At 42.9% G+C, this 15,223-nt stretch overlaps 3 protein-coding genes across 34 annotated transcripts in view; 2 read left to right on the forward strand and 1 right to left on the reverse strand.

The window, feature by feature from the left end:
• cacna1db (calcium channel, voltage-dependent, L type, alpha 1D subunit, b) overlaps positions 1-3,353 on the forward strand; it is a 61,389-nt gene extending 58,036 nt beyond the window's left edge. For 18 of the 25 annotated variants that reach the window (XM_040194407.2, XM_040194410.2, XM_040194415.2 and 15 more), the window contains one exon: positions 144-3,353. In XM_040194407.2, coding sequence (XP_040050341.2) covers positions 144-449 — 306 coding nt within the window. In that variant the 3' untranslated portion in view covers positions 450-3,353. The remainder of the gene's footprint in view (positions 1-143) is intronic. The other 7 variants (XM_040194431.2, XM_040194429.2, XM_040194427.2 and 4 more) reach the window with 1 other exon arrangement.
• On the reverse strand, positions 3,270-10,074 carry chdh (choline dehydrogenase). The gene is made up of 10 exons (XM_040194452.2): positions 9,624-10,074; positions 8,091-8,541; positions 7,762-7,992; positions 7,340-7,506; positions 7,062-7,213; positions 6,850-6,979; positions 6,575-6,709; positions 6,080-6,222; positions 5,175-5,277; positions 3,270-4,905 (listed from the first exon to the last, which is right to left on the reverse strand). The coding sequence occupies exons 2-10, from the start codon at positions 8,513-8,515 to the stop codon at positions 4,487-4,489; spliced, it is 1,905 nt and encodes a 634-aa protein (XP_040050386.2). The 5' UTR covers positions 8,516-8,541; positions 9,624-10,074; the 3' UTR covers positions 3,270-4,486.
• On the forward strand, positions 9,013-15,089 carry il17rb (interleukin 17 receptor B). Of its 8 annotated transcripts, none has more exons than XM_040194457.2 (11): positions 9,050-9,216; positions 9,880-9,962; positions 10,050-10,071; positions 10,576-10,686; positions 12,125-12,234; positions 12,333-12,465; positions 12,555-12,593; positions 12,765-12,812; positions 13,046-13,150; positions 13,555-13,829; positions 13,924-15,089. In XM_040194457.2, exons 2-11 carry the CDS (start codon positions 9,897-9,899, stop codon positions 14,350-14,352), a joined length of 1,338 nt encoding a protein of 445 aa, XP_040050391.2. In that variant the 5' UTR covers positions 9,050-9,216; positions 9,880-9,896; the 3' UTR covers positions 14,353-15,089. The 8 variants fall into 8 exon arrangements, with proteins under 8 accessions (XP_077940872.1, XP_040050391.2, XP_040050393.2 ...); XM_040194458.2 differs by having other exon boundaries at positions 9,094-9,216; positions 12,765-12,785; XM_078084743.1 differs by lacking the exon at positions 9,050-9,216 and adding an exon at positions 9,220-9,502 and having other exon boundaries at positions 9,645-9,962.
• Positions 15,090-15,223: the final 134 nt, after the last annotated feature.

A 15,223-nucleotide genomic window follows, 5' to 3' on the forward strand; every position in this document is an offset into this window, starting at 1 on the left:
CCCCATGAGGACGCTAGGAGGTTTTTGGACGCCTCCTTGAAGACCACATAGCATGAAAGTGCATCCAGATGTTCCTCAGTCGGCCACCAAAACATCAAATCAAGTTCTCTCCTGTGCTCTGGTTCTGTGTCCCTTGACCTCAGGTGTTGATCTCTGAGGGTCTGGGGAAATACGCCAGGGACCCCAAATTTGTGACGGCGACCAAAAACGAAATCGCAGACGCCTGCGAGATGACCATTGATGAGATGGAGAGCGCCGCCAGCAACCTGCTGAACGGGAGCCTGGATAACGGCAACGCCGGGGCGGCGGGCGGCGCCGGCTCGGACCCGCGTGCCCCCGCGCTCGTTAGGGACCGCAGTATCCGCGACTACAGCGACGAAGAGCCCTACGTGACTCTGAAATGCGAGGAGGACCTCGCAGACGAGATGATATGCATCACGTCGCTATAGCAGCGGCTCACGCGGGATCCTTTAGTTTTTTTCAATTGAATTTCTACTCTGCTATTCCACCGCGAGGGGTCGTCCCCGCTCAGGAGCGTCCTGCAGTAGACAGAACATGTGGAACACGGACGGACGGACAAGAGAGCAAAGTGCCTTGTTTTCTCTTTCTGTGCAGAATTGGAATGGAGGAAATACAAAAGTGCTGAGATAAATTCAGCAAATGTTGAGACCAGCCTGCCTGTCATTTAGCAGGGGTTCAGGACACCTCCCCCACCCAAAGGGTGTTTTTTTATTCCCTTCATTAACGAAATAAGCTGCTAGCCCCGCGAAGCCAGCCGCCAGCTGCCGAATGCCGGGCAGTTTGGTAAAATACTGGCATGGTTCATATATATATATAATTTATTATTTTGACTAAAAAACCACAACCTTGATGGCTTTAATAATTTAATAATTTATGAGGGTTTTTGCATCCGTATCGAGTATAATTGTTTCCCAGTTTTACTTCTGCTTTCTCTGACTAAACTTTGAAGGCCGAGAGTTGAACAAAGTTCTGAACCCCACCCCCCCCACCCCCCACCTACACCTCCCCACCTCCCCCCCGCTGTCTGAACGAGCGGCATTTGTCGTTCTGCAAAATGTCTTTGGTGACCCGATGATTCCAAGGTTCCCTGTATTCTGTTGGAGTTTTATCTCATGTACATATGTAAAATGTATGATTTTCATTATTTACATTACAATTTGGCCTCAATGCAGCAGACTCAAAAACACAAAGGTGATTAAAAAACAACAACATTTTTTTATGTGTAATTATTTTACATATAATTTATATTTCTAGGTTCAGGTTTAAATGTTGCTCGTCTTTGGGACTAGACTTGAAATGGAAATCACATATCACCGAGAACAGACTTTGTCCTCAGGCATATCCTTCTGTCTCACATGCACACTGATAACAGAAACATACCCGCCCCCCTTTACACCAACAGCAGAAACTGCATTCGCACCCATTTTTCCCTAACGTAGTTACTTTTAATCCCCTGAAAATAAAGGAAACAACAGAACGGAACGCCCACGTCACTCTTTGCATAGCGTTCCTCAAGTTGTATCAAATCCCCTTGAAGACTGGGAGGAGAAACCATTGCATTGTTACCAAATATGCAAAGTCTCTTTTCTCAAACCTGCGTGAAACTATATACTATTTTCAACGTGAGTAAATGTTTAAGTGTTTACACTGAGAACATGAATGAAAAACAGCTGTGAAGGAGATGTTTTTCTACTATACTCTTAGTAATTGCGACATCTGTCTGACATCACTCTGTAGACATGTGTGCCTCGGCCTTTTCAACAGCTTTGCTTCAGTTTTCTGTGGATCTCAAAACATTGAATTTGTTTTTTCTGCTAAGCAGCAATGAAAGGAATTCCTTCGGGCCTCTTGGTGTCTGTTTCATGAAGAGTCAGGTTATGACAGAGGTCTCCAACACAAAGGTCAAATTGTATATTTGAAAAGACAAAACCGACATGGTGGCTTTTCTGATTCTTTATTAATTCAGTATATTTTTGTTTCTGGAATGAAATGTTACCTTTTTACACGTAAAACTGGAAGCCCTGCAGATATAAACACTAAAGGGAGGCAACATTTCTCACCTGTTCTGTTCTTCACATCTGCTCCACCACCAACTTGTGTTTCTGTACCGCTGCCAACTGTAATAATGCCTTTGGGGCAACTATTGCAAAACTTGGAAAGCCAATCTTTTTCTTTTTCTCCCCCTGAATTTGAATACTTGTCTTGTGTATCAAAGGGCTTCTTAAAAAATAAAACCCAAACAAGGGATCATTAAGCGCATTTGCATCGCTATTCAATTATTATTGCAGATTCGTTGTTTTTGTAAGTTACTGAAGAGTACACTATTTCTCGTGTACACATTCTACAGATATACAGACACACAGATTGTGCGGCCAATACAGCTGATAAAAATGACTCACACGTTTTCTAACTGCATATAAATTGTGATAATCTAAGAATAACTAACAATGTCATTACCTTCGCAAATTTCTCAGTATCGGAGCAATTGTTGCGAAGGCTGTATTTCCCCAAAATTATTAGAAAAAAAGTTTTTAATATATATAGCTGCATTCATTTGACACATTTTAATTTAAACAGTAATTGATCTAAATTTATAATTCTTAAAAATGGTCTGATACAAGTACCTCAGTGACATGAGTGACAGGTGAATGATTGACAGTGAAGTTCGAAAATAATTAGTCACACGATTATGTTTATGTTTTTATGATTACAACATATTGTAGTTTTGGATGATACTGACTTTAGAGTGACTAAGGGTACTTTAAAAGCCATATTACACCCACGCTGCAGGCGGAAATGTGTCAATTTGCTGCATAACCACCTGAAAGAATGCAGACAGCAGTGGATTGTGATGCTTCCTCCAGTGGGAGAAACATACTAATGATCACTAAATCAAAACGCACATGGGAAAGGAAATGTTCATTCAGTGATGTCATTGACTTAACTGGGAAATGATTGACCAGCATGACTTTGTACAGTCCAGATTTATTTTTGAGTCAGTAAAGGCCAAGTAACCGTGATCATCTGCTGCCTGTTCACAGTACAAGTACCCAAAGAAGACTTTTACTGTTCCACTGCTTAACACATTTCTATCAAATAATAACATGTATACAATCTGTATAGTGTTTGTAAAGACTTCTGCTTTCTACTCATTTGTTGTATGGAAATTAAAAATATATATAAGTATCTACTCTGTAGCACAAGTACTAGTACCGTATAGATTTTGTACCAAAGGAAAACAAAATCCCTGTTTTGTACATTTTATTTCTTGACAATGAACCTGTTGAGACATTTTATAAGGATCACTGAATAAAGTCATGGGCACGAGGTCAGGACAGGTTCTAGTGTTTGTTTACAATTAAGTGTAGAAACATTAAGACATAGAGGCTGGATGAACTTCCACAATCATTCTACTTTCACAAAGTCTTTCTCCTTCATTAGATCCATGTAATACAGCACACACTGCATTTCACGTGAAGACACTTAATAGCGTAGTGCAAAGTTTAGTAAGACACAATTTGTATTCCTTCTAGCACCTATACAGACATGTTACTTTGATTAATTAATACTTTAGATTGTTCATGAGGCTGATTCTTAAATGTGCTCAACATGTATGTGCATCAGTCCTGCTGGAACTGAGTAAAGGCACCTAATCATCAAGATACTTCAGTGATTCACACACAGATAAAAACACAATGATTTTACAGGCTCAGCTGTCTGATCCGATTACTTATATGCGATTCTCTTCAAAGTACTATTTGTGAATATCCATGATACAATTAGAAAGAAAGTATGAATAAAAGTGACTGTGACAGCTTTTTTTGTGTCTAGTATTTTGACACAACGCTAGGCAGATATTCTCAATTACCATTTGCTGGTACTCCTGCTACGATTAAACAGCTGCCAGAGCGTCCTGAACTACAAGCTGTGAGCTATAATGGTTAATAGTACAAGTCCTATCCTGCGGAGTCTGCTACAAAACCTGTTTTAAATGACCTTAATCTGATTAGAACAGCTTCTGCTGCTAACATCTTTCCATTGACTCAGAATTCGTTGGAATTTAGACAGCGTTTCAGCCTGTCAGGTTTTAGACTAAATTCTTCATTATTTTCCCCCGTGGCCTTGAAGCAAAGTCCACTGCTCCTGCAGCACCAGCACACAGCTGGAGCTTTCAGCCGCAGCTTTTAGGGGGGGTGGACATTCTACATTTTTAACAATCATCACATTAGCTTCAAGCTTACAATGGAAATCATTACATAAGGGTAACATCGTTATTAAAAACAAAGTTCCACTGTTTCCTCGTCAGGACATTAAGTGCAATACTGAAAAACTGAATTTCACATATAAACGGGTAAAATCAACATACAATTATGGTTTTAAATTAAAAAAAACATAGACCAGCCCTAAATCAGGTGTGTTGACAAGACAACACAACACGTGTTTTCACCCTTCACTCGCTCCCTGTTCACCGCTGCGTGTCGAGTGTCGGGGGTCGGTACACGGGAACCCCGGGGTCAACCAGAGCCGGGCGACTTCTGATGATGTCAGCCGCCTTCTCTGCCATCATGATGGTCGGGGCGTTCAGGTTGCCGCTGACGATGCTGGGCATGATGGAGGCGTCGACCACGCGCAGGTTCTCGAGCCCGAGGACGCGCGCGCTGGAATCGACGACAGCCAGCGGATCGGATGGCGACCCCATCTTGCAGGTGCAGGACGGATGATAAGCGCTGTCGGCTTTTTCTCGAACAAATGCGTCGATTTCGGCATCTGACTGGACGTGAGGACCGGGCAAGACTTCTGGACCCCGGAAGGGGTCGAAGGCCTTCTGGGTAAAAATCTCTCTAGAGAGTTTGACGCTTTCCCTGAACTCCCACACATCAACGTCTGACAGGATGAAGAAAAAAACGTCAAAAAAAACGGCTTGTTATCAGTAGTGCTCCATTCCACTCAACACTTCAAAATCATTATGAATACACGATAAATCTCAAATAACAACAATCCTCTCAAGAAAAAGATCAGCCATCAGAAGGAAGTGTCAAAGGATGGAATATCAACAATCAGAAGCAAACAGGTCCCGTAGAGAGAATGCTCTCAGGAAACAGGGAAGTTCTCAAAACCGTTTTGTAGCAGACCGTCGAGAGGCTGGATCTTACCGGTGGAGAGGTAGTTTGGCTGGAGAATCGGGTGATCCAAAGGGTTGGCGCTCTTCAGCTTCAGCCAGCCCTTACTGGTGCTTCTCATCGGTCCAACATGGACCTAAAACACAAACACTATGTGAGACATTTTTACTGGACGACCTCCTTCATGTAGACTATCTCATGTATTATAATACCGTTTCCCTGCAAGACGGAAAAAAACACATTCTCAAACATTGTTACATTCCGCAAAATAAAGTACACAAGTCAAGTTACCTGCTTTTAGACTGTGCTTACAATTAGGTTAAAAAACAGCTTATTTACTTTCTTTTGTAGTTGCAAAAGATAAAGTTACCCTTTATTGCATTTCCAGAATTATTGCTTTGGGCATTCGTGGCTCCTGCACACATGAACTCATTCATAAAACCCGGCCATTCTCTAAAAACAGAAGACAAAGCTTTTTGTAGCACTTGAAATGAAACCCATATTTCACACTGTACATAACCCGTAACAAGTTCCTCCTGAAAGTTATCCAGAATTATGCCACAGAGGCACCTCTCAGGAAATTCCCTATCAGCTCCTGTTTATTGTTGTGTGAGGCTTTCTGTGGAATGCCACACATCTAAAAACGCTCCTTTTGGTTACGCAAGGGTCATATCAAAATATTCCAGAATATGACGTGCTTTCAGAGTATAGGGGAGTACTTCGGAATTCTATCTGTCTCACTGTTGATAAAATACAAACGCAGTCCCCCACAGAGACAGGCATATGGCTGTAAATCAAATGAATCCCTCATGACAGCTCCCACACACACACACCCACACACCCATGTGATGACAAACCAAAACCACTTGTGTAATAAAAGCGCCTCTGTGAACTTGTCCACCTGCAAATAGAACAGTCACCCTTTCCTTAACACATACCTGATACGCCTCGATCTTGGAGGCAACCCGGCCGTGGTCGATGACCTGCGAGGGCAGGAAGTGAAACTGGATGTCAGGGTGTGGGACGTGTGGTCGGCTGCGGATAAACCCGCCGCTCTCCAGGTGGGACGACGCTCCGTAACCTACGGGACAGTTGTCTCGGTAAGTTAGATGGTTGGACTCGGTGTCGTCACAGTAACTGACAGAAGGCGGCAAACAGATCCGAACATTCTGCGTGTAAATGGTACAATGTGCAGAATCTGGCCAGAATTTTAATTTAGAGCTAATAAATTAAAATAACGTTATCAATAGAAAGTAGATGTAATAGTTTGAAAAAATCAAAATGTAAACTTTCCAAGTTTGTATTAACCTGTCCATAACCCACGATAATACTCATTGAGGTTCAATGAAAAACCCCACATAGATTGTGTGTTTATTAGAACATGAAGGATAATGTGTGTGTTATAACATGTAGGTATGGGTGCCTTTGGTTACCAGTGAACCGAGTGAGCCACTCAAGGCCAATCTTGACCATGTGGAAAGGTTTCTGGGCCTTGTACAACGTGATGGGCTGAGTGCACTGATGCTGAATGTACAACTCCAAATGATCCTGCAGGTTACTGCCAACACCTGAAAGACAACACAGACAAGAATCCCGGTGGTAAGTGTATCACTCTGTCACTGCGTATCGTATTTGATGTGTCTGCATCCTAAAATGAATTTAAGCAGGTTTTTGGAAGAGTTTTTCATTTTTTTCTTGTTTCAGGTACCTGGTAGGTGCTGAACCACAGAGACACCGAGTGGTTTCAGGTCATCAGCGTTTCCCACCCCAGACAGCATCAGAAGCTGAGGAGAGTTAATAGCTCCTCCGCTTATAATCACCTCTTTATCTGCAAAAACCTGAGGAGAAAGCAGAAAAATGTTATGAGAAGTCTCTATGTCAAATTCATTACAAGTCTTTGCAGCAGCATCTCCATCTTACCCTTTTCGTCTGTCCTTTCTGTGTGTATTCTACACCCACGGCCCGCTTGCCATCAAACAGGATCTTGGTGGTCAGGCAGCGCACCTCTGCCTTCAGGTTGGGTCGACCCAGAACGGGTCTCAGATAGGCGCTGGCTGTACTCCACCTCTTTCCTGGACAGATTAGGGGAAGAGATATATGGACAATAACAGTTGGTATTCGAGATGTGTGACTACAGCGTTGTGGCTGCAAAGTGTTCTCAAGGGTTATTGGATAAAGAGGTTCATGGTTCCTTTAACCTTTATAAATGGTCATGTCCATCCAGCCCAAGCCTTCCTGTTGCAGCCCGTTCATGTCATCCGTGAAAGGGTATCCCGCCTGCTGCCCTGCCTCAATAAAAGCTCTGTGAAGGGGATGGTTGGTCTTCCCTCTGGACACATGAAGAGGTCCGCTGCCTCCCCGGTACCTACAGTACACACATAAAGCGCGGATTTAATGTGACAGAAAACAAAGCATTTCCCTTTCAAAATGAAACATCGGTCCATAGAAACAAGGTAAAGGTATTCAACGATCGGTACTGCATTGCCATTAATCATTTCAATTCCCAGCATCGCTACTTCGCTGTATATATTTACTATTTATGAGAAGACATTTAATTTGTGTTCTCGTAAGTGAAGCATTGGGAGTCTGTTCGGAGCATTCGGATGAAAGGAAAATGTACCTGTTTTCTCCCTGCTCATGACACTGAGCTTTCCTAAAGTAAGGCAGACAGTGTTCGTAATCCCAGCCCTCGGCCCCCTCCCTCTGCCAGCGGTTGTAGTCTTCAGCGTGTCCGCGGATGTACACCATGGCGTTGAGGGAAGAGGACCCGCCCCAGACGCGGCCCCTCGGCCAGTACATCACCCGCTCGCCCATGTGAGCCTGGGGTAAAGTGTGGTAGTACCAGTTGTACCTGCAGGATGAAACGGAAACAGATACAGCATGGCGTCTGACTGGAAGCAATACATCATCCGTAAACAAAGCATTTGTGAAATCAGATGACTAGTGTACTTGTCATCACAGAGGTTGTAGATCAACGCAGCCGGCATGTGGATCTTCCACGACAACTGCGGGTTGCCTAGCAACATGTCCTTGGGCCCAGCCTCCAGCAGCAGCACAGACTCGTGGCTGTCCTCACTGAGACGGTTGGCGAGGACGCAGCCCGCCGACCCTGCCCCAACGATGACATAACTGTAGGACGGCGTGTTCTGATTGGCTGCAGGCGACGAAGCTCTCCAGTTGGCAGCCGTGGCACTAAAGCACCGGTAGTGGTTGAAGACGGATTGGGAAAAGGACCGGCCCGTGTTCTTGGTCCTGAGGGCAGATTCTGGCAAATGGGTAAGCAAACACCCGCCACCCCTCACAAGCGTCCCCCGGGTCGCAGTCACGATTCGCCGGGCTGCCGTTTGACCCGACGTGACCAAAGACAACATCATGGTTCCGGGAGGGTTCTGTTCATTCACTGTAAACACACATTAAGGGGTTTCACTTGAGTGGGCAAGCAGGAGCTGGGACAGAAAGCAAAGGATCTAATGAAACGCACAACAGTAGCAGTCATTTCTATATTGTCCTACTCAGTATGCAAAATGTGGGTTACGGAAAAGGCCTCTTTTAGTTGATATTTTATTAATCATTACTTGCGACACGCCTCGCCCTTCTCAACTCTTATTTCTAAAATGACGGGCGGTTAAATGAACAACTGTTGATATATTAACTAGAGACTAACACAATTCAGACCCGCTCTGCACGTTGCTTATTCCCTTCAGTTAAGTTCAGGTTTCTCTAATAACTTTTCCTTGCGGAAGTACCAAAGGCTTAAATTTGATTTGGACCAATAGTCTTGTGTCTTTAAACCAGGTGGAACAATGTCTCCTCTCAGGTACCAGGGCCAACAAATAAACAGTGCTGATTGTGTGCGGGGGAGCCACAGGAAAGCCTTTGTCTAGTTTAATCAGTCTACGCGTTGTGTTCTCGTGCAGGAGGCACATATGTGGGTCCGGACCGTCACAGCAGCGCGATAAGGTGGAATCAGCAAATAGCTGACATGTCGGTAAACAGCCCGAGAGACGCCACACGCGCCCACCGCGAGCGGGACACCGACGCGCGCCTCCAAATTCCACTAACTCAGGTGTTACGGGTTAGTTCGAAACGAGGCTAAAAATGTTACGTGATTGGAGGCCGTTAGTTTATCGGCGTAACGGGTGACGCCACAAGCGAGACGCGGTTCTGCTTCATTAAAACACGTCAACGCCCCCGAGTTCTTGAGAAGAACGTTTGAGGTGCATGGTGGAATGGCACCGGACTGTTTGGGCCGATGGGGACAGCGTTGCAGAAATACTTTTTTTCCCCCTCCGGGGACTTTAAGTCAACCGTTATTTAACGTCGCCATTTACGTCGTCAGCAGTTGGCAGCGGGGCGTAACGGTATATCATTAACTCAGTGCAAAACTTGCAAACTATGTCTAATATGAACCGAGGTGGTGCCGCAGCTCAAGACCGAGGCGGAGGTGAACAACTGACAGAGGGAGCAGGAAAATAACCTTACCTTCTTTTTTTTATTACACAGTGAACGTGGAGCCTATGAGCGTGGGACTATTGGTGAAACTAAAGCGCGTGGGCTCGTGCACCCGCTAGGGGACCACCGTGGGCGGGGCTTAGCGCTATGACTGGTATCATGACGTAACGACACCGAGCGAGCGAGTCACCGAGGATTAATTCAGCGCGTGCAGGGGAGGCAGTGAGTCAGAGGTTTAAGTATCCCCCGAGTATCTCCTTGTACATCATGTTCTGTGTTCTTTCAGGTCAAAACCAGGTGTTCATGATGTGGGCAGTCGGACTTATTTTGCTCTACTCTCTCGCTACACAGGCGACATCGCAAGAAATTGTAAGTTATCGATTTGTCGAGACAATAACTTTTTTTGGGATGTGAATATGTGTATATATAGTAATCTATTTCTGGAATTTCTTGCAGCAAGTGGAGTGTCGCGAATGTGGTATGTCCTTTATTATTAATACTGTTGATGAGGTCTGACCTCCACTGGTTTTAAAGACACTTTGTGTTTTATTTCCAATTAATATTGTTGTTTTTTAGTACTGTTATTTTGTTTTATTTTTCAAAGCTGTCTTTGGGATGAAAATGTAATATTTGGATCCTAAAGCAGGATGACTCAAGTAGAAATTCCATTATCTATAGTTATAGTATAATAGCATAGCAATAGAATAAGAAATAAATAAAGACCAACGACACAGTTACTAATACAGTTTAAAGGGAAAACGGGAAAAAATGATTCATTTGAAATGTCTGCCTGATATTTAATTAATTCTGTACCGAAGACGGCGATTCCAAGTTCTTGTGAATATGAATGTTTTTACATTGAGCATTACACAACTAAAAATACAATACTACTAAACAGATGAATTATCTGACAGCATCTGATTACATTTCAGACAATACCAATATGGGCCAAACATAATAGCACCATTGTTTGTTTTTCCAGAGCTCCCTTCCTTCAGTGATAAAGCTCCGTCTGTCCTGGTGGACCTGAAAGTGGCGCCAGTCACTGATGAAGAGATACAAATGAACATAAGTTGGGCAATCAACATTGATGGTGAGATGCAACACTTGAAACATCCATCCATCCATCCATCGTCAAACCACTTTGAGCGGGGGGCTGGAGTCCATCCCAGCCAGCTTCGGGCGATAGACAGGGTACACCCTGGATTGGTCGCCAGCCAATCGCAGGGCTACACAGAGACATACAACCATTCACACTCACATTCATACACCTACGGGCAATTTAGAGTCCCCAATTAACCTGATCCCCAGAGCATGTCTTTGGACTGTGAGAGGAAGCCGGAGAACCTGGAGAGAACCCATGCAGACACGGGGAGAACATGAGACTGCACACAGAAAGGCCACTGGGCAGAGTTGAACCCAGGACCTTCTTGCTGTGAGGCGACAGTGCTAACCACCACGCCACCGTGACGCCCCACTTGAAACATAACAGTCGATATACAATCTGGAGCAAATGAAAGCAGAGATTTAACTCCCCTCCTTTTCGCCAAAAGGACTTTAATCTGTACTAAATCAAATGTAAAAATGTTTATGTTGAATTTGTTTAGCATAGTACACACACACACAATCTAGAATAAAAAGACCCTTATAGATTATGTTACGGCAGTACATCGCCGGAAGTATTATTTGTATTTAAAGCATTGTGGGAAATGTAAAATAATTTGTTCTCCAGAACAAACAAGGTGTTGGGCAATGCCTGCCATGGTAGACAAACATATCACCATTTAGGGTCATGTTTAAATCTGAGGAGACACGCATGAAGGGAATGGGAACCAACATGGACTATTATTAAGAGTTAGTGTGCTGTACAAAGCAACACCATGTATTGCCATCTCCAGGTTCCTGAGCTCTGTTATAGATAATATATATAATTTATAATAATGTTATAGATAATGCCCTGACCTGGAACTAAACATGTGAAAGTAGTTCAAAGAGCTGATGAGGCCATTTCCCCATTGGCTGCTTTAAAATACTGACAATAATAATAACAAAACAACTGGAAGAACAACAATAACTAAAAGAAAACAATAACAATGATTATAACTTAAATACTAATAATACTAATAATGATGAGCATCATCATAATGATCATAATAAGCTGACTTTATGGAAGCTGTTCCTTTGTTACAACAAAACAAGCTTGTAAGAGAACAATAATATAAATTTTAAAACCCTCTTAGTCATATTTTAATGTAATCTGTCTTGTGCTTGTTTGACCTCGCAGCTTACTAATGGTAGAGAAACAGTAAATTGCTGTTATTGTTGAAATCCAACATAACATGACACAACACTAACATGGACATGGACATGGACAAATTTGTGTGTGTGTGTCTTAATGTTTGTGTGTGTGCACTTGTGGAAATAGTTGAGATGAGGAGATGAGACAACGCGGTTTTAACAATGTATATCTATTATTTGAGCAAACTGTCTTTAGTTGTGCAGAATGTCGGACATTTTCTCTCTGTTTGCAGCTAGTATTGAATATCTGACCGGCACCCGGATAGTGATTCAGGGGGAATCCACGCACGTCTGTGAATACAAACCAGCTCTGGCAGAGGCAGACCTCGGTGGATCCAAGCAGGTTATTGAGTCTCGACTACTGCATTTCTTTGTTGATCATTTATTTTGTACACGTCTTAAGGGAGGTAAATGGAATAACTGTTGTCTTTTCAAATCTAGAAATGGTTTTATTATTTAGTAAATGCAAAGAAGGGCTCAAACAGCATCCAAGCTGCCAATCAGCCAATGCATCTAGGGGAAAGCAGCATGCCATATAAGTCTGTCTCAATCGAAATACCCGGCCCAAAACAGCGTGAGTCCTTGATTTATTAAATGTCTCCACTTCCTTTTAATACTTTGTTAACATTGTTATTTTTAAAAGAGTAAAATCTTTTTTTGCAGGTGTTACCCCAAAACAACAACAAATCACAGTTGCTACAGGTTAGCAATCTCTTTTTTTTGCTACTGAATGTGCGTATATAACATATAGTAAAAATACATACTCTTTATATATGACTGCACTATTCATTCAAGCACTGCAATGTAATGTAAATATTATTACATTCAGTAACATGGGGAATTGTTTCCATTTGTATTTGTTTGTCTGTGTAGAGTTAAAAGAAGCTGTCCCTGGTAATGTCGACTTCATAGTTAGTAGAGGTTGGTTAGTAATGAATGTGTGTATGTAATGTATGGTAAAAAGATGTGAGATTAAGAGATGTGATTGATAATTCTGTCTTTAACAAAACTTATTTTTGAAATATTATACGCAAGCTGAGATCAACTTTTTAGATATGACTGCACAATTACTTAAAGCAATACAGTATAATGTAAATATAATTACATTAAGTAAAATGTGAAATTGTTTTATTTGCGTTTCTCTGTCTGTGTAGAGTTAAAAGAAACCGTCCCTGGTAATGTCGACTTCACCAGCATTACCTCGGCCATTTTTGGAGGACTGGCCGGTTTGATGACCCTGAGTTCCTGCTACATATTGTGTAACTACAACCATTTTTAAACATCTCTTTAGTTATAAGAAGGCTCTGTAGGCAAATAAATTGTACATGTAGTTAAGAATTGTGAGAGAGTATTCAAATCAAGACTGATGCACACGCGTTGGACCTGTCCTCAGTAACAAAGCTATGACGTCTATATACTGGAAAATTGCAAGAATTTCCCCCAACCTTTGCCACATTGCAAAGGCGCTCAGCCTTTAGCAAATCGTCTCGTTAGTTGCAAAGAAAATATGCTTCCTCTAGATGTGAAGATTGAATGAAGGAAGTGCTGAAATGCACCAAGTGTGAGCTCACCACAAACAAGTTCAGAAATCCCCTCCAGGTTATGCGAAATGTGAAGCGCCGTGCTGAAGATAACCCTGCTTCCAACCATTTCTATTCTGCAGATTTAAGATATGGAGCAAACGTCGCCACCTTCGTGGGTTTCAAAAAGTTGCCCGCGTCTCCCGTGGCCCCCGTGCCCGTCCTTGTGGTGTACGCCGCTGAGGATCCAGCCTTCCAGGGGGCCGTGGTGGCCTTGGTGGAGTTCCTGCAGTCGTACGGCGGATGCAGCGTGGCCGTGGACATGTGGCAACAGAGGAAGATCGCAGAGCTGGGCCCAATGCGCTGGTTGGCAGAAAAAGTCAAGACGGCCCAAAGGGTCCTCATCGTCTGCCCAAAGGTAGATCGTGCCTTCTGTGTAATATTGAATATCATCTTTTAACTCGTCGTTGCTGTGAGGGATTTAAAAAACAACGACAACTCTCTCCTCTCAGTCCTCTCTAAGAAGCAGCCGCTGTCCTCCCAATCACACCTTCCCAGAGCCTTCAATCCCAGCTTCAGCTCCGGACCTTTACCCCCTCATTCTCAACATGGTGGCGGGCCACGCAAAGAGTTCCAGAGACTTGGCCAAGTTCTGCGTCGTGCAGCTGAGCGAGGAGCAGGACAACAGGCCCCGCAACCTCGCGCCTGAACTGCGTGCCTGCAGGAGTTTTTGTTTGATGAAGGACTTGACCAAGCTGTGCAGGAGTCTTCACGGCAAGGATCAGGATGCCAAGATATCCGATTTAATCTTCCGACCGAGGATCGTCTACACGGAAAAGTGTACAGGGAAGTTAAGGGAAGCTATAAAAAAGATTGGAGGACACGAGCCAAACATTTCCAGAGAGGCAGAACCATTGAAATCTGTGGTTTCCATTATTTGAAGATTTGTAATGGGTCATGTGGTGGATTCCCCCAACAGGTCAGAATAGTTTATAGCTGAGTTTTTATTACGCTTTCCACAGTGCATTTACATGAATCTATTTTATTCCAGTATACTTTGATTATTTTGCTAACCAAAACACAGGCTTAGACCGCTTGATTAATTTCTTTTTATTTTCCAGTACTGCATAATGTAACGAGTTACTCTATTTTGTAATAACGCCGTTTTTGTTTTTCACCTCAAACATGCCAGGTGTATCATCCAGCATAATTTTCATTTTGTAGAAATTGTAAGCTGATGAATACTCCATTTCCCTCTTCTTTGTTTATGTAATAGCTTTAAGAAATAATGCATGCATTGTTTTTGTTTATTTACTGTATTTCATTTGGAATTATTAAATTGCCTTGCATTAAAGATAGAGGTGGCTGCCAAGATAGACCTGCATCATGTGAGCCTAAACGGGATTAATTCACGGTTCATACACACATGTCAGGGAAAGAATGAATGAATGAACTATCCTACTGCAAATAGGCCACGGGGCCCATAATACCAGGGGCTTTGTTAAAAGTGTGGCCGAGCAATTTGTTTCTGTTATTTTTTGTTATCGTCCGTGTGGGATGAGTCACGCAAACTTTTGTACTAAAAATGATTACGTCTGCAGGATTGTAGTCAGTGTTCTGTGGAGTTTTTACAGCATCATTGCTCAACAGCCACACGGAATTAAAATGATATCTCAACTAAGCATTTTGCATTGCTTTGTTTTGGAGTCTCTTTCTTTAAAAGAAATGCATGTTTACATTGCAAATTCAGCTAAACAGCATTGCGAGTCTATTGCTTTCCCTTGTCCCTAGTGGCTGATTGTTAACTAACAC

Source organism: Gasterosteus aculeatus, chromosome 2, assembly GCF_964276395.1.
Source record: "Gasterosteus aculeatus chromosome 2, fGasAcu3.hap1.1, whole genome shotgun sequence".
Classification (NCBI taxonomy): Eukaryota; Metazoa; Chordata; class Actinopteri; order Perciformes; family Gasterosteidae; genus Gasterosteus; species Gasterosteus aculeatus.

Bases quoted from the DNA above. Each gene is read 5' to 3' on its own strand.
- chdh (XM_040194452.2), bottom strand. From the start codon at position 8,515: ATGATGTTGTCTTTGGTCACGTCGGGTCAAACGGCAGCCCGGCGAATC. The intron at 7,993-8,090 runs GTACACTAGTCA...TTCATCCTGCAG, and splicing joins TACAACCTCTGTGATGACAA to GTACAACTGGTACTACCACA. The intron at 6,980-7,061 runs GTAAGATGGAGA...CTTTCTCCTCAG, and splicing joins AGAAAGGACAGACGAAAAGG to GTTTTTGCAGATAAAGAGGT.
- il17rb (XM_078084743.1), top strand. From the start codon at position 9,861: ATGTTCTGTGTTCTTTCAGGTCAAAACCAGGTGTTCATGATGTGGGCA. The intron at 12,813-13,045 runs GTTGGTTAGTAA...CTGTCTGTGTAG, and splicing joins CGACTTCATAGTTAGTAGAG to AGTTAAAAGAAACCGTCCCT. The intron at 13,151-13,554 runs GTAACTACAACC...TCTATTCTGCAG, and splicing joins GAGTTCCTGCTACATATTGT to ATTTAAGATATGGAGCAAAC.